We start from the raw sequence: 27,396 nt of genomic DNA, 5'->3' as shown, positions 1-27,396 counted from the left end.
TTACTCTCGTAGTTACTGGGAAATTACACAGCTCGCAACACAGGAGAATTGGTTTCGAGAGCATTGCCCATCACCCCTGTCGAAAGATTTGGAGCAAACTCTGGTATTTTAGATTACCCGTTCCACCCATGTGTAATGGTGGTTGCATATGCAGCAAAGCACATCTTTCCCCCATCTCGTGTTCGAAACCTGCACGCCTCTAGTATCCAGGTAAGTATACATCCTATCTACAGTTATTCACAAATTATAAGGGTTATTCAGTTAAGATGTCTACCTCAAATAAATCGCGAAGAGATTAAGATACTAACATTGTTTTCGCATTCGTCAATGGTATTATGGGGTTCATAGTTGAACATGCAGTACTTTTCCACGCTTGACAACATTTATTGGTTTAGACGTTACCATATGACAACTTTTAACACAATAACTGCTTGTGGTATACTATCAAGTTTACACTCATAGTTACTGGAACGTCGCATTGATCGCAGCATAAAATTCTTGCGAGAGCATTGCCCATCACTAGTTGACACGTATTTATGGAATGGAGAAGGCCTGTGGTTGGCTTTTCGCATATATCTGCACAAACAACATTCAGCCCAGACTACATGTAGCCTACAACACACCGCTTACCACACAAGAGGACAACACTTGAGATCTCGCGCGAGAAACAGGGCTTGTGCTAGTCTTGAGAATTCTCGAGACCCTGTCTGACTGGCCATCACTAGTCTTCTGTGTTTGGGCCGATGACCTTAGATGTTAGGCCCCTTTAAACAAGCAAGCAAGCTCCTGTTTTGTTTTTTTGTTTTTCTAATGGCTTAACGTCGCACCGACACAGATTGGTCTTATGGCAACGATGGGATAGGAAAGGCCTAGGAGTTTGAAGCGGCTGTGGTCTAAATTAAGGTACAGCCCAAGCATTTGCCTGGTGTGAAAATGGGAAACCACAGAAGACCCTTCTCAGGGCTGCTGACAGTGTGGTTCGAACCCACTATCTCCCAGATGCAAGCTCACAGCCACGCGCCCCTAACCGCATGGCCAACTCACCCGGTTCTTCTGTGTTTAGAGTATGGTATAAATATGTAAGAAATTACATCCAGAATTCGGATCACATTTCTAGTTGTGTATTACTAAAGGATGTTTCAGCTTAACGGTTAAAGTTACAAGAACAGTGTAATGTTTGTTGGCTAGCCTAAACTTGTAAAAATAGAAAACATTTTCTTAAGGTTCATGGCAAAGAATTTCTACTTGAATCTCATCACTGCGAGGAAGTTGAGTTCGATTTCATCCATTCAACAGGAAAGCAACTGAATCTACTGACATATACAGAGAGAGAGACCAGGTATAAAACACATGAATGTCGGAAATCTTTTATTCAACGATTTACAAAGTGGCAATACATTTAACACCAATCATATTTACATCATTATATGGTTCAAAATATTACAGACTTAACAATAGTGGTAGATTTATTTTTGGGACTTGATCTATGTTCTTTAGCCCAATGATTTAACAATGTCAAGATGTCATGAGTTAGACTGGCATCTGCTATAAGTGAACTACAAAACTTTCCACATATTCTTAAATAAATTTCTTCAGGTACTCATCCACAATGAAATACTGCAGTCCTGGTGAGCCCTTTTGTTTGTCCTCTTGTACAAACTTCCTCAGGTCATTAGAAAGTCCCACCAAAGTACGTACAGTCTTCGCATGTTTATGCATAAACTTATCCTCCACATAAGCGCCCATCTGTAAAGAAATGTCAAAACTTGTTATACATTTTTACAGAATTGTTTGAGAGGGGAATATGTGAAGTACAATCCTGAGGAAATATTCCTATCTTTTGAATCATTAAAATTTTCAAGCTAATTTACGTATGAAGTCCCTATAATGGAGTTTGGTTCCAGCACTTCCTTTTACAACGTATCCTACAAACCCCTAAAAGGGCTGCAGTGTGAAAGTAACAGATATTAATTCTATCACTAGCCTTGAATAATATCAGTGGTTAAGACTTAAAGTCATTCACCGACTACTTGTAAACCCTTCCATTCAGCAAATCATAAACAACCTCTTCTGTAATATTTCACTCAATCCTTTATCCCTTGCTTCTGCCGAGTTATAGCCAAAAAATCTCCTGAGGGAAATACCACAACAAATGGACGATCAGAATTATAATACTCACATTAGATTACAACAGAACAATATTATGACAATCTTGAAAGAGAATTTTACAGTATTACCTTCCTTACGATCGGATGAACTGCACTGTTCAAAGAGGACTACTGATTTCATGATACGAAAGGAAGCAATTTCACGGACTTGAGAAATGTATGCGCGAGATAGTTCTATTAGGTTTTATCAAATATGATACTGTATCATGTTAGTTCCCAGCTTTATAACTTTAAATTTGCTTATTGTACACTTTGTCCTTTGTTGGCAGTCCATACATACAGGAAGCTGATGGTTTTAATAAATCATATTTCTCTCTACCGGCAATTTGGCCCTTAAACTAGCAATAAGGCACACAGGTTCTCCCAGTGACAAGACTGGAGGTTATTTATCAGCTGTTTGACTGGAGAGAGTTTTAGAAGTATACTTTGATATTTCTCTGCTCTTCTGTGAATAATAATAATTGCACCCTAGAAAAGGTCATCACAGAATGGCGATCGAGAATAACTGAGTATGAAACTCAGAACTGGGTAAAGAGAGGATGTGGGAAGAATGCAGTCATGTTCGACTGTCCAGCCTCTGCAAATGTCGTCCTGATAATGGACGACCTCCACAGCCAAGAAGCAAGTGGAAGAACTACTAAATGTTGCAGTCAAATCAGGTTTAAGAATTTCCTTTCAAAAATAAGCATTCATAGACTCAAAGCAGATGACTTGGACAGAATGTCAACTCAATTTGTGAACATCCATCACATTCATAAATTTAAATACCTGGGAGAATTCTTCACTCCCAATGGAAATTAAAAGGAGGTATTAAAAGTCAGGGGGAGTAGGATGGTGATGGCCTTCAGATTATGCCTGCAAGTCCCCTCCATTAAAGCCAAATTAAAACATTACTGCATAGTGGTCAGAACAGAATGCCTTTATGGAATGGAAACACGACAAGGATGGCAGACTCAGACCTTGAAAAAAAAGAGAAAGAAAATTTCATCGAAAAGTCTGATTAGGGGAAAAGATAGAATGATACGACATAAGACACAAAGGACTAGTTACCGTATTTTCTTGAATAATTAATGCACTTGCATAATTTACTCATCCCAATATTTTGGGGTCCAATGTGGGAAAAAAGAAATGTTCCCTTATTTGACGCATCTACTTTTTCGAACATACATCACGCAGCTCTGGATGCGTTTCGAAATAAAGATGTCAACTACTCTAGTAGCAGCCTTCTTATTGCGAAACCGGGCATTCCAAATACTGGGCAACGAGCTGTTAGCAGCCAGTAGGAAACACCACTGCACTAGTTCAGCGAGTGAATCAGCGCAGAAGTGGCTAGTGACACTATTTCAGTCTGGTACAAACACATTTTACAAGTGTTTCGGGTGCAATACACGTGCTTTCTGTGATCTCAAAACTGTTTATTAATCTACAATGAGCAAGTATTCGAGTAACACAGCATCGTATAAACTCAGAGCGGGCTGCAAGTATTCATTCTTCGAATGCAACGTACGCTACTAGCGGAAACAGAAAATTGCACTTCAAGCAACCAACAAGTCTCGCAAAGCATTTCGCGGACCAAAAAGTGGCAAGTTTCCGCAAGTAGAGAAGGATCTACTTAAACATGTGATATCGTTATGCAACGATGGATATGCCGTTTCTCACTAAATGCTGAATTTTAAAGGATGAGAAATAGCTGCTGCACATGGAATCAGTGTCTCGGATTTTAAGGTTAGCCAAGGCTGGATGATTAATTTTATGAAGAGAAATGGGCTCTCTCTTCGATGAAGAACAACATCATGCCAAGGAATGCCGAATGATTTCAACCGAAAAGTAATTGATTTTCACCACTTTGTGATTGAGAAGCGTAAAGTTAAGGAATATTCGCTTTACCAAATAGGAAACGCAGATCAGACGCCAATAAGTTTAGACATGCCAGTCGAACAGCAAAGAATAATGATGTACCGTAATGCTTGCTGTAACAGCTGATGGCAGAGCGCTTGCACCTTACGTTGTTCTAAAGCGAAAAAACAATGGTGAAAGTAGAATTTCTGCGAGGGATCCACGTTCGTACCCAGGAAAAAGGTTTGATGGACACTTCACTTATACAAGATTGGATACGAATGGTTTGGCGAAATCTAGCAGGGTCCCTCCCTCGATGCCCGACCCTTCTCGTAATGGACAGTTTTCGTGGCCACCTGACGGAAGACACTAGGAAGTTATTGGAAACCATGGAAACCGATTTGACAGAGATTCCTGGTGGACAGACGTCTGTACTTCAACCCTTGGAGGTTTCGATAAATATACCATTGAAGGACAATATGAAAAAACTTTTATCAGTGCTGGATGGAAGAAAGTGTGCACAAAATTACCCCAACAGGCAAGATTCAGAAACCACCTAGGGAACTACTTTGCGAGTGGACATTGCGCGGTTCGGACATGAATTCTTCGAAGGCGACAGAAAACAGCTTCAAGAAAACAGGAATCTCACTCAAATTAGTTAGACGGGAGTGAAGATGACTCCTAATGGAGAGATGCGAGCAGTGATAACAGTACCAGCAGTTCTTCCTCCAGTCATGGTAGCGAAGTCTAAGACGGTACCCTATAAAAGGTAATACTTTTCTCTTTTTGCCGGTATGTCATTATTATGTACCTACATTAACTGAACTTTTATTGCTCCAATTTCACGCCAAATGACTATAACTGCAAATGAGTTGAACCAATTGTGTGTATATATTTGATGTATTCTTTTAAATGTAAATAAATTGTAAATCATCATCATCATCATCATCATCAAGTTTCCCCTGGTGTGGTTTACAAATGCTCTCCATTTTAGCCTATTCATGTACCACTGCTCCTTCACGGGACCCTCTTCGAAGGCAGCCCTGCCCAGGGAGTGGCGCCCCTGCCTATGCGAGTCCCAGAGCAGATTGGCCCGTGTGTGTAACATCTTTTAAACATAAGAGTTTCATTTTTGGTCCGTATTGAACTGAGAATGGAAGATAGGAAAAACTCAAACGAGACTTCATTAGTTAGTCAGAACATTGAAAGTATGATGAACTCTTCTCAGAAGAACTCTTAAGGTTTCACCTTACTTTTTCCTACCTGCTGGCTCTTTAGAAGTGTGTGCGCGTGCGTCCTTTATTCAAGAATCTTTCAAATTCAATTATTTTCGCACTGCAAGTTGTGTGGTTAAGCTTATTTTTAATATGTACAACTTTTGCTCTCTCAACGATGCATGTGTTTCTACATTCGTCCCTGTTTTTATCTCCTCGTGAGATATATTATTTAATGTAACACCTTGTGTAAAAAATGGGTTTAATGAAAGGAGTTACATCACGTTCAAGATCATGCTTTCACGTCTTTGAAAAATGAAATTTACCGTTGGTCTTTATAGCTATTGTTGAGAGTGAAGGAGAATTTCCTGTTGTGTATGTTTATCAGGAACTCAAGGGAGACTTCATTATTTAATCGGAACATAGAAAAATGATGAAGTCTTCTCAGAAGAACTCTTAAGGTTTCACTTTACTTTGTCCTGCCTGCTGGCTCTTCAGAAATGTGTGCGCGTGTGTTTTATACTCATGAATCATTCAAGAAGAATATTTTCGCACTGCAAGATGTGTGGTTAAGGTTATTTTTAACATGTATAACTTTTGTTTTCTCAACGATTCATTTGTTTCTATATTCATCCATGTTTTTATCTCCTTGCAAGATTTGTATTGTTTAATGTAACACCTTGTGTAATATGAATGCCTACACACTGGCCTATTTTCCCATTTTTTGGCTGATGATGACGCCAACACAGCGTCGAAACTAGTCCCAAGTGCAAATACATGTTATAAATAAACTATAACATTTTTGTATTGAAAAGGTGGACCCTTTCTAGTTTTTCCTGTGTAACATCTGGTAAAGGTCCCAGCTCAGGGTTACGAGTGAAGTCCATAACGGCACCTTTGGCAGAGAAGGCAACCTTCAGAATGGCAAGATATGGCAACCCATCCTCTCTGGGCTTAATTAGAAGAGGATACCAACGCTGCTGCCTTGTAGAACTCCTCTCCAGTGTTAGGCTCAGCAAGCCAGCTGAAGAGTAACTTGGATTGCTTTCAAAACTAAAACTAGCCTCAGAAAGTAAATAAATTGTAATTAACTTTTTAAATATCTGAATTCCTTCAATAATTTATGCATCCAAAATTTTGCCAGTTTTTATCATTAAAAAAGACTAAGAACGGAAGAGGTAGAGCAAGGCATGATATGACAAATAGATTAGAATAAATGCAAGATACTCCACTGATGAGGTTGACGCCAGGAAGGTCATCCAGTTGTAAAATCTCACCAAGATTCATCTAGCTTCATAACAGACCCCATAGATAAACAAGCTAACTGTTGGTTGGACATGCACACATTAACAGTTATTATGTAGTAGTTATGTAGAAATGGAAAGTTTATCAGAGGATAGGGTGGCATGGACAGCTGCATCAAATATTATATGGACTAATGACCCAAACAACATCATTTATATTGTTTATTTTTAATATACACTGACTGACAGAGCAAATGCAACACCAAGAAGGAGTGGTTCGAAAGGGAGGAAAGTTGGGGAAAAAACAGAGACGGCACGGACGAATAATTGATGTTTATTTCAAACCGTTATGCAGGTTACACAATGTGCACGGCATCGACTCAGTAGGATGTAGGACCACTGCGAGCGGCGATGCACGCAGAAACACGTCGAGGTACAGAGTCAATAAGAGTGCGGATGGTGTCCTGAGGGATGGTTCTCCATTCTCTGTCAACCACTTGCCACAGTTGGTCGTCCGTACGAGGCTGGGGCAGAGTTTGCAAACGGCGTCCAATGAGATCCCACTCGTGTTCGATTGGTGAGAGATCCGGAGAGTACGCTGGCCACGGAAGCATCTGTACACCTCGTACAGCCTGTTGGGAGATGCGAGCAGTGTGTGGGCGGGCATTATCCTGCTGAAACAGAGCATTGGGCAGCCCCTGAAGGTACGAGAATGCCACCGGCCGCAGCACATGCTGCACGTAGCGGTGGGCATTTAACGTGCCTTGAATACGCACTAGAGGTGACGTGGAATCATACGCAATAGCGCCCCAAACCATGATGCCGCGTTGTCTAGCGGTAGGGCGCTCCACAGTTACTGCCGGATTTGACCTTTCTCCACGCCGACGCCACACTCGTCTGCGGTGACTATCACTGACAGAACAGAAGCGTGACTCATCGGAGAACACGACGTTCCGCCATTCCCTCATCCAAGTCGCTCTAGCCCGGCACCATGCCAGGCGTGCACGTCTATGCTGTGGAGTCAATGGTAGTCTTCTGAGCGGACGCCGGGAGTGCAGGCCTCCTTCAACCAATCGACGGGAAATTGTTCTGGTCGATATTGGAACAGCCAGGGTGTCTTGCACATGCTGAAGAATGGCGGTTGACGTGGCGTGCGGGGCTGCCACCGCTTGGCGGCGGATGCGCCGATCCTCGCGTGCTGACGTCACTCGGGCTGCGCCTGGACCCCTCGCACGTGCCACATGTCCCTGCACCAACCATCTTCGCCACAGGCGCTGCACCGTGGACACATCCCTATGGGTATCGGCTGCGATTTGACGAAGCGACCAACCTGCCCTTCTCAGCCCGATCACCATACCCCTCGTAAAGTCGTCTGTCTGCTGGAAATGCCTCCGTTGATGGCGGCCTGGCATTCTTAGCTATACACATGTCCTGTGGCACACGACAACGCGTTCTACAATGACTGTCGGCTGAGAAATCGCGGTACGAAGTGGGCCATTCGCCAACGCCGTGTCCCACTTATCGTTCGCTACGTGCGCAGCACAGCGGCGCATTTCACATCGTGAGCATACCTCAGTGACGTCAGTCTACCCTGCAATTGGCATAAAGTTCTGACCACTCCTTCTTGGTGTTGCATTTGCTCTGTCAGTCAGTCAGTGTATTTAAGCCTAATAAATAAATTAAATCAAATGGCCTGTGAACTTTAATAGCAGTGGCCGTATGTCAAAGGTTGGACGTTCTCGTTTGTGGCCTATATTTTTAGAGCTGTTTTTATTAGGCACATCAGATAAAGCATCAAACTTCAAATATGAATTCATATGATAGTATCTTGGCAATATAGAAACTAAAAGCTTGAAATATGGCACACTCATATCTTCGTGTCATCCTAAAGTTATATGACTTTAATTCTGAGAATGACAGCTATCATAAATCGATGTTGGATCATTTTTATGGATGACTGCTATTCCAGAGCTTCTTAATACAGAATGTTATGATATCCTATCCTGTACATGTGTACGTGAGCTCAACAAGACATATCTGCTGAGCCCCGCTCCTTCATCCCTTACTTAAGTTTTGTCTAGAGATTAGACATGGCATTTAGTTATTTGCCATATGAAAAATGTACAGGAGGTGAAGGATGGGGAATAACATTTATCATATCTAATGGAATGGGATTATGCCCGGGAAACAATGCACTCAAATACTGTATAAAAATTCGAATGGCATTACAGTACATTACTCTCACTTTACCGTTACCGTATGGTACTCCTTGTTCTAGGGCAGCTATCCCTAGTGTATTTTCTCTCTACAAAACCATTATGTTATCACATCCTTTTTTTTAAAAAATAGAGAAATTATTTAAGACATCAGAGCTAGTCTTTATTCCAAGCTTGTTTCTCAGGAGAGAATGAAGATACAGCTGGTTTATTACCTTCACATACCCAGAGGAAAATGTGATAGGAAAGCAATATCAAGAAGCCAATTTAATACCTTGTGACATTTAGAATGTGCACTTATATCTATGAGAGCATGTTGGCCTGGCTTCCAAGCACCAAAATACTTAACACTAATGAAATCAACAGTGACTGCTATTTTAGCAGGACAAGAGAGCCAATAGAAAAAAACCAGAGCACAGATATACCCACATAAACCATAATGATAATGATTAAAATATTAAGCTCAACAATGATTATGTTAATAGGTAACTCACTTCTGGATCATGTAAATTGGTATGGTTGTAAATATAATGAGCCTTCACAGCTAAATCCTTCTGAATGTCCACAGCCTTCGCAAGACTCTCCAGTTCACCTAATTCGGTAGTTTCCTGAAAGCAAAAGAACAATCATACATCACGAACTGTCACATACTGTACTTTGAACCACCTGAGTGATTTAAAAGAGTCCTGGTCTAATAAATAATAATCTAAAAAGGTATTTCTAAATTTCTGGGTTACTCATATCCATTAACACAGTCCATAAATGCTATTCCTGATTCCTTCAAAAATTTGCGTTCATTCACTAACCAAGGGAGCTGAAAGTTTTGATGTCACTGTTGTGAAAAGTAGCTACCTAGTGAACAGGATGGCTGTAAGAACTAGTGATGTAAGTAGCATGTCCATGACCGGAAGTATTATACAGACTTATACCGTATTTCTCCAAATCCAAGACAACCCTGAATGCAAGACTACCCCCACTTTTTCCTTCAAAAAATTTAAATCAGGCTTAAAAAGTGCTTTGTGAAATTATAATTTTATTTATTATAAATTTCAAATTCAATTCGAGAAATAAAATACGCACACAAGTATCATGTAAATCCTACCTACTAACCTGATTATTTTCATTAGAGGTAGCTGATATTGCCTTTGCAAGTTCAGGAAATTCCTATTTGCAAGCCCGCAACTCATGTTATGGCCATTCTGACCTTGCATTTATCGCGCACATAACTCACAATTTCACGTTTCTCCTTGTGGACTACTGGCTGCCTTTCGTGCACGGTACGCATTCTTAGACTACCTCTGTCTTTTCACCAACGCCAAACAATTGCTTAAGTTATGCCGTATTTTCCAGCAGCTTTATTTCTCTTTCTTTAACAACAATTAATTTAAAATTGAAATCACAATATCCAAGAGAACCCGTTTAAAATTTGCTGGCAATACTAGTTCCAAGCGTTTCTATAACACGACAATCCACCACTAAAGTAATCCTGTTGCCTATAAAACTCTAAGCGTCAGGTACAACCAGCTGCCGCTAGATGCAAGTCTCGCTTGCTGGCTAGCAAAGTACAGTATAATAAAAGGCACAGACACTGAAGGTCTAGTTTTGTGCGCCATGATAGGGGCAGTCTACCCTTGCATTTTTCGTGCATATACCTCAAAATTTCATTTCCGACTTCTGTAGTGTCCTTGCTGTGGACCACTGAATGCATTTTTTGTATAGAACACACTTTTTAAGCTGTGTTTAGCTTCATGCTAACGCCGAACATTTGCTTTAGTCATGCCATATTTTCTTGAGGCTGCACAATTATTCTTCATTTCCAAATATTTGATAACCATTAACTTAAATTCGGCATCATAATGCAGATGAGAACCTGTTGAAAATTTGCCGGCAATACCTGTTCCATGTGTCTACAATGTAACAATCCATCACAAAAATATTTCTGCTGTCTATAAAACTTACTTTTGGTAAGCGTCACATACAGTAGACGCGTCTTAACTCTGTCGCTGAGTAACCGTGGCCTTTCTAAGAATTCTAAGAGTCGCATCCTTGCTATTCCAGTTCAAAGGACATTTCCTGCGCAGCTGGGTCTCGGAAGTATAGTACATTATGGTTGACCTTTTAATTAGCTCAAGCGAGTACCATAGGCCTAATATTTTGATGCCATTCTACAGATTTGAGAAACGTTTTTGTCGAGGCTAGTAGAATGTCATTCTCTCTTCACTATTTTCCAAGAACCAGTGACGTTGCAGAGAGGCATTGTAAAATCAACTGCCGTGGCTAGGGAGGGGGGGGGGGGGGGGGGGAGTTGAAAGGAAGCAGCATGGTTACCATGGTAGCTGCAGTGGTATTTATTACAGTTATGTCGCAGATGCAAAAAGACTCATGATTTTTCACATGAAATTCTGAGGAAAAAAGTAGTCTTGGATTCAGAGAAATATGGTACTTATGTTTGTAACTAAACCCAATACAGTACCAACTCAGAAGAGAGATGTACGAAACTGTTACTGGCAAGGGCTGCGATGGGAGATGCTAAGGGAAGCTTGCACTGCCCCAAAATAAACTTACTTCCTCTCCATTCACAGGATTAAAATACCTGTATTTTAAATATAAAAATGTAATTATCTGTCTCTGACATAAGTACAGTGCAGTACAGCATTCATTGCATTACACACCACCAGTAATAGTTGCTAGCTCAGTACTCTGAAGACAGATGGGTTTGAATCACCCGTCGACCATCCTCAAAATGGTTTTCCGTGGTTTTTCCAGTTTTCAACTCCCGACAAACAATGGGATGGTGGTACCTTTCTCAAGGCCTCAGCCACTTCCTTCCTATTCCTAGCCCATACAATTACACCTACACTCACAGACAACACCCTCACGCAGCAGTACATGCATTTCACTCCCACTGGATGCACCAGAAAAAGCAGGTACGTAACTGGCAAGCCGAACGTGTCCTCAGACACTCCTAGCACTAAAAAAGTACAGAATTTAATAGTTTTCCTGACAATATTGCGCTGATGTCACTATTGAACTCAGGCTGTCATTTGCAGTGACCATAACCACTGCAACATTACACCAGTCAGCCAGACAGCTACTAAAAGCTATTATGTACATTACAGACTTAAAATAAATCCAAGAATACCATGAACAAAGTAAGAGTTCAGTTCTCTCACACATTCATAGCGTGTTAGTGAAAATAACATATTTAGGATATTGTATACCAGTCGTTTGAATAATAGTTTGCATTATATAAGGAATCATATCATTTATATAAGGAATAACGTCCACCATGAAGAAACATTTAAGGCTATCTTGATGGAGCAGGCTTCAGTATTGGTACTGGCATTAAAAAAGCAAATGTTGGCAGATGTTCAATGACCTCCATCTTCTGATTCTTAGGTACACTTTTAAATTCCTTAATCCACTGCTGGAAGTTGCCCAAACTTGTCTCCCCCTTGTAAACCTTCAGCCTTCACCTTCATTAAGATCCCTTCGCCACCACTGGTTACTGGTACCTGCCACCACTATTAGAGAGAGATGAAAGATAATCCAAGAGAAACCCACAGGAGCCAGGATGGCTGGAGAGGCCTCTAAGCTTAAGTTTTTACCTTTTTTAGAAATCCAAATTATATGTCTGCCAGCAAGGAAAGAACCGAGATATTTTTGGAGTTGTATGAAACTTTTCTTTCCCCTACCTAAAATACAGTAACAAACGTGCACATAAAAAGTCTGTGCAAAAACAACAGTCTCCTGGCACTTCAGATTCCACAGCCTCCAGGGTCCAGCATTGTGGGCGATATAAGATACCTCTGAAATTGTTATCGGCCACTTTGTAGACTTCTGTTCCTTATAGCTGATCAATGCGATTTTAGAGCACATTACCATAATCTAATTCAAGATGGTAGCGTAGCTTACCTACATACTCAGCCTCGGTACTAAATTTCCATTTCTGGAAGGTGTTATAATTCTGAGTGACCTCAAAATTTTAGGGATATTCGCAGATGTGATGCCTCTTTGTGCAGGCATTTGAGAATATCTAGTAGAGTACAGAATTTCGAACTAGTATGCAACTCTGAAGGTGTTCATTCACTTTCCAGCAGGGTGGTATGATACCCGAGCAGAAAACAGTTTAGTCTTTCAGGTAAGAGTCCAGGTTCTGCAGATACACACTTCAGATTTCATTTCATGTTTTGAATGCTTCACTCAGCTAATCATTAGCATATACGTTCCCTTCAAAGAACTATTAGCAATTTTGAACAGGCTGTAAACGCAGAATAAAAATAGTGTGCTATTATGCTGCTGATAATATATTGAAATAGACAACTTCATGCAAACACAAGCTACAGTAATCCATTAATGTTCAGTATGTGAAATAGAACATCAGGTGCCAAAACCTTCATTCACTGCATATGTAGACTCATCAGCTGTTTCTGTGGCAGTAGCAGGCTGCCTCATCCATAATGTCACTTCACCCATCACTCTGATCACTGCTTTCCTAATCAACATCTATCACAACATTAAGTTCCAGCACCAATAATGCTTCCTTATATTCCAAGAAAGTTAAGAGTAGACCATTTATCAATATAACTTGAGTTCCATCTTTTTCAGTGGTTGATGATTACCAGAAATCTGCTTTTTCACACTGTCTTCTCACCCATGATAATTCATTGCATATGAAGATTATGGCAGCACTTGCTAATTTTATTTTTTATCCATCATATGGCAGAATAAAAGCTAATTATAAAAAGAAACTTTTGGGTCAAGAGTCCACAGACTGGTTTGATACAGCTCTATGTCACCCTACACTGTACTAAACTTTTCATTTCTATGTTACTACATTCACTCTAATCTGTTGTCATATTCATACCTTGGTCTTCTACTACCGTTCATACCACTTACACTTCCCTCTAAAACCAACTGAACAAGTCCTGGGTGTCTTAAGATGTGTCCTGTCATTCTATCCCTTCTGTTCTAATTTTGCCATATCTTTCTCCTCTCTCCAATTTGATTATCTCTTCACTCAGCATCCGATTTTCCCATTTCACCTTTAGCATTCATCTTTAACACCACGTTCCTACAGCTTCTATTCTTTCTTTCCAAGATAGTTATCATCCAAGTTTTACTTCCATACAATGCCAAGCTCCAGATAAATGTCTTCAAAAACATCTAATTGCTAAATCAATGTTTGAAGTGAGCAAATTTATTTTCTTAAGCAAGACCTTCCTTACTTGTGCTAGTCTGCACTTTGTATCCTCCTGACTTCTGCTATCATTAGTTATGCCACTACCTAAGTAATATTATTCATCTACTTCCTTCAAGATTTCATTTTCTAATCTAATATTTCCTGCACCACTTGACTTCATTCAACTGCATTCCATTACTTTTGTTTTGGATTTATTTTAATCCTTGACACCTCCAAGACTGTCCACACCACACGATTTCTCCAAACTTTGATAACAATATCATCTGCAATTCTCAGAGTTTTCATTTCCTCTCACTGGACTGTGATTCCCTTCACCAATTCCTCTCAGATTTTCTTGATACAGAAATATTTTACAAAAAAAAAAGTATGTGTAAGCTTTAGAGGGATATAGATTTTACAGATTATTACACTATTGCTCCTCAAATTTCAATGCCTTAGATGTTAAAATATTTTACAATACAAATGATTAATTATTCTAAAAATGGGTATTTCAGAACTAGTAAACAAAACAAACTGTTGAATATAAATTATATCTAAACATTCCATATAACAAAAATTGCAGAAAATTATTTATCACAAACTGATACCTAGCAATTGCAGCCAGTTTAGAGTTGGGGTGTTACATCGATGAGATCTTTGAACGATCTATGGTACATCTTCAGAGGGCAATCTTTCAAAAAGTATTCCACAATCTGTTCCTGAACTCGACAGTTGCAAGCTGGAGAATTACAGTTCCCATTTATGCATGGAAGAATTGCATCTGGTTGCGCCTGTCCTCAAGTCTGTTCAATCCAGTCCACACATTCCTCTTTACATTGAATACATGCAATTTTCTGGTAGGATCAGCAACACCTTGGTGGTTAATTGGTGCTAAGTTCCAAACTATGTGTCATTCTTCTTTGATGTTTGAAATCATCTCTTACACCTTACTAAGTGGTATGTTCTCAGCTGTCAGCGGAGAGATGGCATGGAATGACATAGTAGACAAATAAGTTTGAGCTGTGTCTTTAAAAGTAGAAGGATCACAATATGAAGATAAAGTTGGAATTCAAGAGGACAAATTGGGGCAAAAATTTGTTTATAGGAATGGGTGTTAAGGATTGGAATAACTTACCAAGGGAGATGTTCAAAAAATTTTCAATTTCTTTAAAATCATAAAGTCTAGGAAAACAACAGATAGGGAATCTGCCACCTGGGCAACTGCCCTAAATGCAGATCAGTATTGACTGACTGCCATATGGGTTTTTTTTTTTTTGCTAGTTGCTTTACGTCGCACCGACACAGATAGGTCTTATGGCGACGATGGGACAGGGAAGGGCTAGGAGTGAGAAGGAAGCGGCCGTGGCCTTAATTAAGGTACAGCCCCAACATTTGCCTGGTGTGAAAATGGGAAACCACGGAAAACCATCTTCAGGGCTGCAGACAGTGGGGTTTGAACCCACTATCTCCCAAATGTAAGCCGACTGCTATGTGACCCAAACCGCACAGCCACTTGATCGGTAAAACAGTATGTACTATCAAAATTTAAAATAAAGACATTTTCAAACATAACGTGTAACTTAATTGCAAACTCTGGCAGAATATTCATGGCATGGCAATTAATTAACGCTAATCTCAATATTGCTTGCACTGACTGAACCCACTTTTTCGGTACCGTATCTTAATTTACATATTTGAGATATACCGTATCTTAATACCATAATCCAATGTTTTGGTATCTTAATACTGTAGTTCAAAAAAAAAATTCAAAGTGCACATGATACAACAAAATATAACATTTTCATACAAAATTATCAACTTCAATCTAATAAATTAGACCATGAATGTGGGCATCATTGACTATATTCAGGGATATTCTAAAAAATCAATTTTTCACTAAACGGTGCCCAAAACAAAACTGGAAAGCTATGCAGTACTTACAAAATCGTCGAGCAAAGTTGCACCGCTTTTAGGCATGAAGTTTTCAAGTTCTAAGTTTCCACCTCGCAGAGTTATGTACTTCAGAAGATCAATGGCATCTTCCCAAGTTTCATCAGATAGTTTACGGAAAAGCTTCTCAAATCCTTCCCTGGACTGCTCGAACGCCCCAAAGTGACTGGACTGCAATATAACAAGATTTAAATGAAAATAAAGTCAACATGAAACTTAGAGATGGATTCTTTCCCTGAAAGGGATTGTCAAAATACTATTGTATTCTGCATTATCAACTACATTACTGAAATTCTGGAGCAGAACTTCAGGAATTAGACAGCGAGATACAAAAATGTATAACACATTACCAAAGAAAGACTAATACAGACATGAGAGCAGTGGACGGGCTATGTCTCTACAACCATTCATTAATGTTAAAACAATAAAAATTCTTTGTTCGTATCAGCCTACTAAGGACCAAGTTATTTCAGCTAACCATTAATTTATGTTAAAATAATAATAATTCTTTGTTCGTATCGGCCTACTAAGGACCACGTTATTTCGGCTCTTCTCTGGGCTTTGATCTTTGCCCAGTGCTCCTTCATTCATTGCCAGTGTTGCTCTTTTCTTTCCTCCGTCCACATCTTTCCCACCCAACTTTGGCCTTATTGAAAACCCTGGCGGTCTTTTAGCTGCCTGCTGAGCGGGTTGCATTCTTGTATATCTTCGTAAGTGATCCCCCATCTCCTGAAGGTCCCTTTCCACCTCCTTGAAATAAGTTGGTTGGGGCTTTTTATCTTTAAAATAGGTAAAGATCTGGTTTGATAATCATGTGGGTTTCATTCTTAGCAACATACATACATACATCCATCCATCCATACATGTGCCTTTCATGTATGCCTTTCAGCGTTCAGTTTACTACACCTTGATTCAATCGCACTATATTACCATCCTGGGAGAACACACAACCTAAATACTTGAAATTATCTACCTGTTCTAGCTTTGTATCACCAATCTGACATTCAATTCTGTTGAATTTTTTACCTACTGAGATCAATTTAGTCTTCGAAAGGCTAATTTTCATACCATACTCACTGCACCTTTTTCAAGTTCAAAGATATTTGATTGCAGGCTTTCGGCACAATCTGCCATTAAGACCAAGTCGTCAGCATAGGCCAGATTGCTTACTAAATTTCCACCTAACTGAATCCCTCCCTGCCATTTTATACCTTTCAGCAGATGATCCATGTAAACTACGAACAGCAAAGGTGAAAGATTACAGCCTTGTCTAACCCCTGTAAGTACCCTGAACCAAGAACTCATTCTACCATCAATTCTCACTGAAGCCCAATTGTCAACATAAATGCCTTTGACTGATTTTAATAATCTACCTTTAATTCCACAGTCCTCCAGTATGGCAAACATTTTTTCCCCTCAGTACCCTGTCATGTTTTCTCTAGATCTACGAAACAAGCAACTGCCTATCCCTCTCATAGATTTTTCAATTACCTGGCGCATTCTGAAAATCTGATCCTGAGCAAGTGGCCATAAAATACATTCTCCTTCTCCACATGACATCAGTGATCTTCTGGACACGAGTATACAGCTCATGGTAATGCCGACATCTATATTCATATTTGTCTTTAACCCTGGACTGGTATGATGTCATTTTTACGAAACGTAACACAAATTTGATTGCATAGAACAGGTTTCTGCGCGGACTGTTCAGGCCCCCCCAATTTCTTCCCCCGCTCAACTCACAAGGTCAGTGCACATGCAACCATCGTGCTGGAAGCCCTTGTTTTAGAGCTCTTGACGCGAGTTCGTGAATGTCACGATATCATACAGATGGTGTAACTATTTTACGTAGGGTTTTGTTTCAATTTAAGTTTAATTGTTAGATCAAATATTCGTCGTTGTTGTTGACTTAGTGTGTTGAAAATTAGTGCCATAGGTTATATTAAGTATATCTTGTTTTGTTTTTGTTGAGTTTTACGCTGTTTTTTAGACTACTAGTTTTTTTTATAAAATGGCTTTGTCACCATCGGAGATTGACAAACTTTTAAATGGTGATAGTTTTGATACCGATGAAGGTGAAGGAGATAGCGGAAGTATGTCAGAAAATAACATTTTAGCATACTCTGGGAATGACGACTATATACCTTCATCCTCGGATGAATTTCGTGAACAATTGAAGAGAAAACGTCAATGTACACATCAGGAGTGGTTGGCCCACACGGCACTACTACACAAGTTCCTGACACCCCTCGTCCCTCTGGTAGTTGTGGGACAAAATCTGTTACAACTCTATCTGATGAATCAAGACCTGATAGTAGTAATACTACTGCTGCTGCTGCTACTACTACTATTACTGGTTCTTCAGGATCTGCAAGCTCGACTCCACAACGAACGACAAAAATAATCAAAGGAAAAAACGGTTATTCCTGGACTGACAATCCTCCAACCGTAAGTACAAGAAATACCCCTAGAAATATTGTGAATATCCGACAATGGCCTAAAGGTAGCGGTAAAGATGTTCTAACCCCTTTAGATGCGTTTCAGTTGTTCTTTACTGATACACTGGTAAACTCAATCGTTAGTCATACAAATGAAGAAATAGTGAGAAAGCAAGACAACTACAAAACAATTCAGTTTTCTAACAGTCAAACCTCTCCCACAGAGATAAAGGCACTTTTGGGAATTCTAATATTCTCTGCTCTCCACAAGGACAATAGCCTAAATACAGCAATAATGTTTGATCCTTCTGTAAGTGGTAATGTTTACAGAGTTTGCTTTAGTGAAAAGCGATTCCAGTTTTTATTAGATTGTCTCAGATTCGATGACAAAACTACCCGAGCTGAGAGTAGCGACGGATTGCTTCGCACCTATAACGGACCTTTGGGAAGCTTTCATGAAATCATGCATAGACAACTACGAGGCTGGCCCTATCTCACCACTGATGAACAGTTGCTTGCATTTAGAGGCAGATGTCCATTCAAAATGTATATGCCTAAAAAGCCAGCTAAATATGGGCTAAAAATTGTCATGGTTTGTGATGCTGGTTCTAAGTATATGTTAGTTGCTGAGCCAAACTTAGGGAAACAAAACAACTGTCGAAGGCCCTCTTTCCCACTACTATGTGAAAAAGTTAACGGCTCCATTTCATGGATCGAACCGCAACATAACAATGGATAACTGGTTCACAACCGTCCATTGGCTGATGAATTGCTCAAGGCTCCTTACAAGCTGACACTTTTAGGTACCAGAGATACCTTTGAGTATGAGATCAACCAAGAACAGGGACATTGCTGATGCAAAATACCTTTTCAGCAACACGACAACACTTCTATCGCACAAGGCTAAGAAGAACAATGTAGTTTGCCTTATTTCCACAATGCACCAAGACAAGGGAGTGAATCAAGATGGCAAAGCAGTTATGATTGACCATTACAACCAGACCAAAGGAGGAGTAGATACTCTTGACCAAATGGTTTCAGTCAGATCTAGTGCAAAAAAGACAAAAAGATGGCCACTCTGCATGTCTAAAGAATCAGATAAATTTTCTAGATCTGCAAAAACTAGGCAATCAACTGAAAGGTTCATGTTCTTGTAACCCAATCTCACACCATTTTAGAACCTGTAACCCAATCTCACACCATTTTAGAACCCATCATTATTATTATTATTTACATTTCTCTACATTATTGTAAGTAGGAAGAAAAAACTAGGCCTATGTACAATCACTTAAAAAAAAAAAAAAAAAAAGATGAGTGCATGGTAGTGTATAAGTTCCTCGAAACAACTGAACCTACAGAAATAAAGTTTGTTGTGTGTATCCACAGACAGGGTTTGTGGCTAAATGGGAAGTGAATTATTATATTTTAATATTAAAATTAAGTCTGATAAAATACTAAATGCAAGAGCATACAGTCCTGGCAAGTGAATAAGTGAATTAAGCACCTCTGTAACTATTCATAATCAGCTCTATGGCATACCTCTAAAAGTGAAATTGATAGAATTGAACAATTATACAGTAGAACCCTGTTTTAACGCATCCGCTTTTAAGGAATTCCTGCTTTTAACAGAGATTTTCATAAGCATTTTCTAAAAGGGATGGCAATTAGTGGCTTTAAGGCAAATGCATCAGGAGAGTTTAGTTAATTTGATTAACAAGGAGTGATAATTGAAATTAATTAATAGGGGTCCTCCTATTCAATACACAGACATTTATTAACGTGAATCAATCACGTCGTTCACGTGAGGTACTAGTTTCGGCACTAAACTTGTGCCATCATCAGCCAACGAGTCAAGTCTAAATATCAAGGAGTGGTAAGTCCTTTTATCTTCTCCAACAAGTCCTCATTCACATTTTAAAAATTTACTGCCACTGTCCAACTCAAGGATATTACTAACATGTTTGAGGGCAGATGTAAATCTGCCAATGAGCTCATCTTTTATCATCTCTGCAACTTCTGGATGAACACAACAGATAGTTTAATTAAACTATTTTTCCATCAAAAGTTGTTCACAGCATTTAGCTTCACATTTAAGCTCTTTGCTAAATTCCATATGTCAAACTTGTGTTCAGTGTTTGGAAAATTTATTGGAAGGAGTTTCCTTACAAAACGATGCAAGACCAACGTGGAGTGCAAGTGTAAACTGTGCAATATCTGGAACATGCCGACAGCCAGAACATCTGAGTAGTTAGTTGAAGATATTGTACCTACAATATAACCCTGATTTTGCGTGACCTTGATTGAACAAACCCACATTTAACGGAAGAAATCTCCAGTCCCGAAAATTATTCCGTAAGAGCAATGCAATTTTATATTTGATTGAACGTAATTCACAATAGGACAAAATCCGCATTTAGCATTAAGGAAATGTTGAAATTCTTAAATATTTATTTAGGACTATATTCATTTTGGTTATGGAAGAACCTGTGATAAAGACTTCATAAGCTTGCTAAGAATGATTCAAGGCAGAAGAGGAATATACAGCGCAGGCACTCAGGGCTAAAGTGAGATGTCTGACTTAGATGCAAATCTGTCCATGGCCGCTGTAGAAGAGAACTCCCATTTTAATAACAAATGTTATAACCTTCGAAAATTCCTATATTAATCTGTGCACTATCCTTCGGTAACAATGAGAACCCTTTTACCGAGTCATCCGTTATTACGGGCAAATTAGAGCGTGTTTTTATCCATTATCAATATTCATACACTACTCCAGCATTTATATCTGATGCGATCGATCTTCTTCCGTATCGATTCCTCGCTACGACAGCGAGTCAACAGTATTGCACAAAAAAGTAACGTACGTTAAGTCTACTGATTAACATTGCTAGTTGGTAAATAACACATCCTACGTCAGCTGAAAGGCATATTTTCTAGTCTGGAATCGCGATATAAAAAGAAGCGCTAATAGAACTAATAAATGTCTTGCAGCTCTCTTATCAATGAAGAAAAACGTATTGACGGTGTTCAGCACACAGCTGACCATTTGAAGCTGTAGTAGGTAAAAATAAACCTACAGAAATGTTCTTCAGAATAGTTCAGTTCAGATCAGTTAGTTCGTCTAAACTACTCTATGCATGAAACCGGAGTTCATCATTCAGAAATCTTCGGCTTGCTCCGTAAGACTTTGACAGTGAAGCCGCAGTATGCCCGGTCAGGGACTAACAACGAGCAAGACCAACTACCATCTCCTCACAACTCCAACTAGTGGAAACAAACATCGGGATAACATGATTTTGTAGCAAGTGCAACGACAGCAGTTGTTAAACTCGTTAGTGATGAAGGCTGAAATAAAAAACTGCTTAATTTTAATACTGAAATGAAAATCCACAGCCTGTTTCCAGTCATTCGACCGGGTCAGGAATGGAATGAAGCCCCCATCTAGCAGCGAGGATAGGAATTGTGCCGGCTCCCGAAGCCTGTCGCACTCCTCTTGGGCAATGATTAATGAAGGACATGCATGTGAAATGAAATGATGCTGGAGAGTGTTGCTGGAATGAAATACGACAGGGAAAACTGGAGTACCCGGAGAAAAAATCTGTCCTGCCTCCACTTTGTCTAGCACGTATCTCACACAAAGTGACCGGGTTTCAAACCACAGAACCCAGCAGTGAAGCCGGCGTGCTGCCGCCTGAGCCACGGAGGCTCTAATTTTAGTACTATGTATTGAAATAAAATAAGAATGTGATACTTCTCCTTCTCAAGGTACAGCGGTGTGTATAACTGATTTCAGATTTAGGTTATGTACTTTCAAGTCTTGTTTAAATTTCAGAAAGGCTGCTTCCATGTAAATTTACAGCAAAAAGGTTATTATTCTACAGGGAGCTTAAAATATGTTTTCATAATATGTGCGCAGTAAACTTGGGTTAGGTGATGCCATTTGAGTAAGAAAATGGAAATGTTTGCCACAAGCCTCTGGAGTGATTCTATTACAATTTTTAAGAATGAAACTGAACATGCATGTTCAGACTATTGGAATTAGGAAGTATGTGCTAAATGAGCAAGCTGCTCCATTAAAAATGTTTAAACAAACCGATTGCTGTTTCATAACGATTTTAATGTGTTTTTTGTGAGAGGTTGGTGTCCTTGCTGACTTATGGAAAATAATGTACGTTTTAAGAACAACCTTAAACTGAAGCGGTTTTGCACTCTATGACAAAAATCTGTCATAATCAAGCACAAACCATAACTACAGTACAGTGTGCAGGGAGGATATCTCCTTGTTTTATTGCTGTCACTGTGTACATAATGTATGGTGGTACAATTTATGTTAATACAGGCAGAGATCTCTGGAAAAAGTGTGCATTCTACTGAAAACTCAATTGAAGGTAAACCCCCATTTAAGGTTTAAGAAATCAGGTCCCTGTAAAAACATTAAACAGGGGTTCTACTGTATATCTATTGCAAGATTTTGGAGAACTGTTATTTGATCAGTGATTGAAATAAATGAGACAAATATGTTATAGTTTCAGAATGATACAATAAAATTAGCTTGGTAATTCGTATACTGAACATACGACTTACTGGAAGATATTCCAAGAAAAAGCACAACATTTTAATATACTAGCACTTACCATAAGGAGGTACTGCATGCTGCGGGTAAGATGCTCATTAACATAGCCCCCAAGGTACTTCATGTACATGTGTGCTTTGCCATACTGAGCACTACACTCTGAAACAAATAAGAAATAACTTCAAAAATTTGTAATCATACCTGTGCAAATATATATCTGTTGAACACTATAATTATAATGTTCAAAGGACCACAGATATAAATTTTACAGCTGCCTATAGATACGCCCAAGTCAATGACGTACACCCTTCATAAATAAAAAGATCTGGGTTTGTTCAGAGCCAAATGGGAAGCTGATTGGACTGAGGACTCTAGAAAAATCTGCAAATCCATTCCTCACTAATTCCCACAATTTGGATGAAGAAAGTGATGTCTGTCTACATCAACTGAAATTAGTAACATATGGAAAAAATTTTAAATAACAGGGACAATTGTATAGATGCTCGTAAAGTTAACACTGACCTCGCGACAGGGAATATGAAGCGTGGTGTAAACAACTTCATAAGGATAAAGGTGTTATTCTTTATAAAGAGATTACACTCCTGCTAATAATTGGATCTGGCAGCACAACGGACTCGTGCTCCGAATGGAAGGATGCCCTCAAAATGACGTAACGTTGCTGCAGTCCAAGTTGCGCCAGGGAGAAGTCTGAACGGTAACCTCTGTCAGCGTTGCCACAGCGAGAACGAAACCCTGCCATATGTAATTGGCTTTTGCCCACACGGTGACACTGTTCGCAATGCCCATCACCACACCATTCGTCACATGCTGGCCGACATTTTACAAAAGAGGGGATATACCACTCGTGAGGAAGTGAAATCCCTATACAAGGAAACGCAAAGCGAATAGACATCATAGACTTTAAAGCTGACTCAAAGTCTGGCTACATATTAGATCCAACGTGAGGTTTGAACTGAGGTTGAGATTTTTTTTTCTATTTGTTTTCGTCACACCGACACAATACGTTTTATGGCGACGACGGGACAGGAAAGGCCTAGGAATAGGAAGGAAGCGGCCATGCCCTTAATTAAGGTACAGCCCCAGCATTTGCCTGGTGTGAAAATGGGGAAACCACGGAAAACCATCTTCAGGGCTGCCGACAGTGAGGCTCGAACCCACTATCTGCCGAATACTGGATACTGGCCGCACTTCAGCGACTCCAGCTATCGAGCTCGGTAAGGTTGAAAATTAGAAGGCTAACTATCAACCTATAGTGCCCTATTATAAAAACAAGTAGGGGCCTACAACCTTGAATGTATTGAGGTGATTGGTCGATGGTGGGTGCTCGAGAAATGATACTGAGCCTTTCTGTTAAGACCTGCAAAATGCTGGGCATCCGTAATAATACAATAAAAGATCTTGCAATCTCAGCAGTTAAGGGATCTGTCACGAAATGGCACATACTAATGTGTTATTTTCCTTACTCTCGACTATTTACCTATCTTATCAGCAATTGTATATCCATATTTTGTGCAATGCAGTAAATTAGAGTACACTTCATAATGGGAAACAGGTGCTTGCACTATTAATACTACATTTACACTCACGGCTCTTGCACATCTAACATCACTGAACCTGAAACAGTGGAACACACATTCCTGGTCTACAAAAACAATAACAAAAACATTTTCAGCTTGGAAGAACAGTCATCCAACTGATCGGTATTTCAAGCCAACTTATGGACTATCAAATCTATTGTAGAGTGGTATGAACACAACAACAAAAGTACTTGGATAATCAATGACTCGCAGGCTGCATTGAATTCAATCAACGGCAAGTACAGTGTCAAACCATTAGCTGTTACTGCAAGATCTACAGTACAGAAGTGCCTCTACGCGTCTTTCCTGGATAAGAGTTGTCCTTGTTGGCTCCCTCCTCATTACATGCTCAAACCACCTCAATCTGAGCATGCTGACCCAATCTAACAGTGATGTCTCAATCCCAGCTTCCTTTCTAACCATGTCATTCCTTAACTTGTCGAGTGATATTGGAAAAATTGTGGACCTCAGGAACTTCTCTCAAATGCCTGTAACCTTGATGAATCCTCCTTAGTGAGGATGCACATTTCAATACCATGGGTTAAGAAAATTGATACGAAGTACTGATTGAACATCACCAGCTTTGATTCTGTTGGTACTTTGGGATCCCAGAGGAGTGTTCATACTTGCTGGTAAGCGAGAGCTCTTCTGCACTCTTATTTGCCACCTTCTTTGTGGCTAGTGTGCCTCGAGAAATTACACTGCCGAGGTACAGTGTGTAAAGTTTTCCACACTTTCCAGTGGATGGTTTCCTAGCATGATGTTCACTGGTTGTCCCTCTCTGTTTATTGCCATCACCAGTGTTTTGGGTTCGCTAATCTTGAGACTGAATTCCTGGAACTTAACCTTCCATTCATCAAGTCTCGGCTGTACTTGTTCCTCAATTTCTTCCCAGATCATAACATCACCAGCAAAGGCCATTACATTTAACTGATCACATGTTTTCTTGATGTTCATTATGTCATCCATGATGGGGAATAATAATAATAATAACAAAGCGAGTCAGAGAGCCGCATGTTAGGTGCGCGGATAAAGGCAATTGGCTGAACTGACAGTATGGCAAGGTGTAGATTCAAATCCTCCTAGCGAGCAGTTTTTAGACTAAACCAATCACTTGTTGCTAGGAGATACATTTTAAGAATCATTCAGCAGAGTTGGTGTATATATGTTGTGTGCCACGTTTAATCAACTGAATTCTGAATTGGCTCGGTCTTTGTATGAAGCAACGACTGCTCATTTGAGGTAAGCAGCATTAATGATTGAACAAAGGAAGTGAATACAAACTTATCAAAGCATGAAATGTGTTTGGAATGTCAGAAATACCAATGAATATAACTTTCCATTAACTTCATCTGGGAAAAGAAATAGGCTGACACCGTAAGATACCACAAGTCCTTTACAGTAGCATTTCTCTATTTTTATATCACCCTGTCCTGCAACTCGCACACCACACAACACGCAGTTACCTACACATGGCAGATGCAGCCCACCCTCATCGGAGGGTCTGCCTTACAAGCGCTGCACTCTGCTAGAAATAGCCACTGAATTTTACACTATTGAAATTCTTCCACCGTTACGATACTTTATTTTGCCTTTTGGCAAATTTTTATTTATATGTTAACAGTACATGTTTCGTTCCTTATTTAGGAACATCCTCAGCTGGTATAGTGGCTTAGGTGAATGGTTAAAATTTTTAAACACATAGATTTACAAATACAGTGATTCACTTAAAAACTAAATACGAATTAAGATAGATGATATTAAAAACAATGTGAGGTTAGTGTGTTACTGGTGTGAGAGCAGATGATTACATGGTTGACTGACTAAACTATGTCTATTTTGATACGGAAAATGAAGCTGATTACTTGCAATAGAAATAGCCACACGAAATTATTATTATTATTATTATTATTATTATTATTATTATTATTATTACCACCATCCCCCTGTAGGTGGGGGCAGTAGAATTACACCCACTGTATCACCTGCCTTTATAAGAGGCAACCAACAGGGGCACCAAACTTGGGAGCGTAGGTTGGTAACCACGAGGCCAAAAGCCACGCCCCGACACTGTTTCTGTTGCCACTTGTGCAGGCTCCTCACTTTCCATGTATCTTATCTGACCTCCCTTGGTCAACTCTGTTTTTTTCTGACCCTGACAGTATTAGAGCATTTGAAGCCTAGGGAGTTTCATTGGAAGTCTCATTTTCACACCCTTCCCAGCCCCTTTCTTTGGCAGATCCCTTCATTTTTCGAAGCTGCGGATCCCTTCCATTTTTTCTCTCTGATTAGTGTTATACAGATGATAGTTGCCTAGTTGTACTTCCCCTTTAAACAATCACCCCAACACCACTTTATTTTAATACTACAGAGTGGATTATTACAAAATTTAGGTTTCATAAAAGTATGAATATGAGCTGAATAGATTTGTATCACGTGCTGTATGGGCTACAGTGTGTTCAGAAATTCAAACATAGTACCAGTAACTTGGTACAGTAGGACCAAGATAATCCAGTACATTCATTTGCATAAGTGCGGCATGGTTTTCTTTTACAGTTATTTAATCAATTCACTGTACTGTATCAAAATTTAGCTCTGTGTACAACTGTGAAATAGCCTACAGCACAGTAACAATGTTGTGCGTAGTGAATATGTTTCCTAAGTGTGCCTACCAGGCGAGTTGGCCATGCTGTTAGGAGCGCACAGCTGAGAGCTCGCACCCAGGAGATAGTGGGTTCGAACCCCACTGTCGGCAGCCCTGAAAATGGTTTTCCGTGGTTTCCCATTTTCACACCAGGCAAATGCTGGGGCTGTACCTTAATTAAGGCCACGGCCGCTTCCTTCCCATTCCTAGGCCTTTCCTGTCCCATCATCGCCATAAGACCTATCTGTGTCTGTGCGACGTAAAACAAATAGCAAAAAAGCGCACCTAAAGCGGCAAAACACAAATAGGCCTATTTGGAGTTTACAAAAGCTG

General features: G+C 39.7%; 1 protein-coding gene across 3 annotated transcripts in view; it reads right to left on the bottom strand.

The window, feature by feature from the left end:
• Window positions 1–1,355: 1,355 nt before the first annotated feature.
• The window catches only part of Fer2LCH (Ferritin 2 light chain homologue), a 31,241-nt gene continuing 5,200 nt past the window's right edge, over window positions 1,356–27,396 (bottom strand). For all 3 annotated transcript variants that reach the window (XM_067147749.2, XM_067147750.2, XM_067147748.2), the window contains exons 3-6: window positions 22,883–22,980; window positions 15,802–15,981; window positions 9,173–9,286; window positions 1,356–1,746 (exon numbers count right to left, since the gene is read on the bottom strand). In XM_067147749.2, coding sequence (XP_067003850.1) covers window positions 1,579–1,746; window positions 9,173–9,286; window positions 15,802–15,981; window positions 22,883–22,980 — 560 coding nt within the window. In that variant the 3' untranslated portion in view covers window positions 1,356–1,578. The remainder of the gene's footprint in view (window positions 1,747–9,172; window positions 9,287–15,801; window positions 15,982–22,882; window positions 22,981–27,396) is intronic.

The sequence above is a fragment of the Anabrus simplex genome, chromosome 5 (genome assembly GCF_040414725.1).
Source record: "Anabrus simplex isolate iqAnaSimp1 chromosome 5, ASM4041472v1, whole genome shotgun sequence".
In the NCBI taxonomy this organism is placed as follows: domain Eukaryota; kingdom Metazoa; phylum Arthropoda; class Insecta; order Orthoptera; family Tettigoniidae; genus Anabrus; species Anabrus simplex.
The sequence above is the reverse complement of the archived record's forward strand: the minus strand, read 5'-3'. Positions and strand labels throughout refer to the sequence as shown.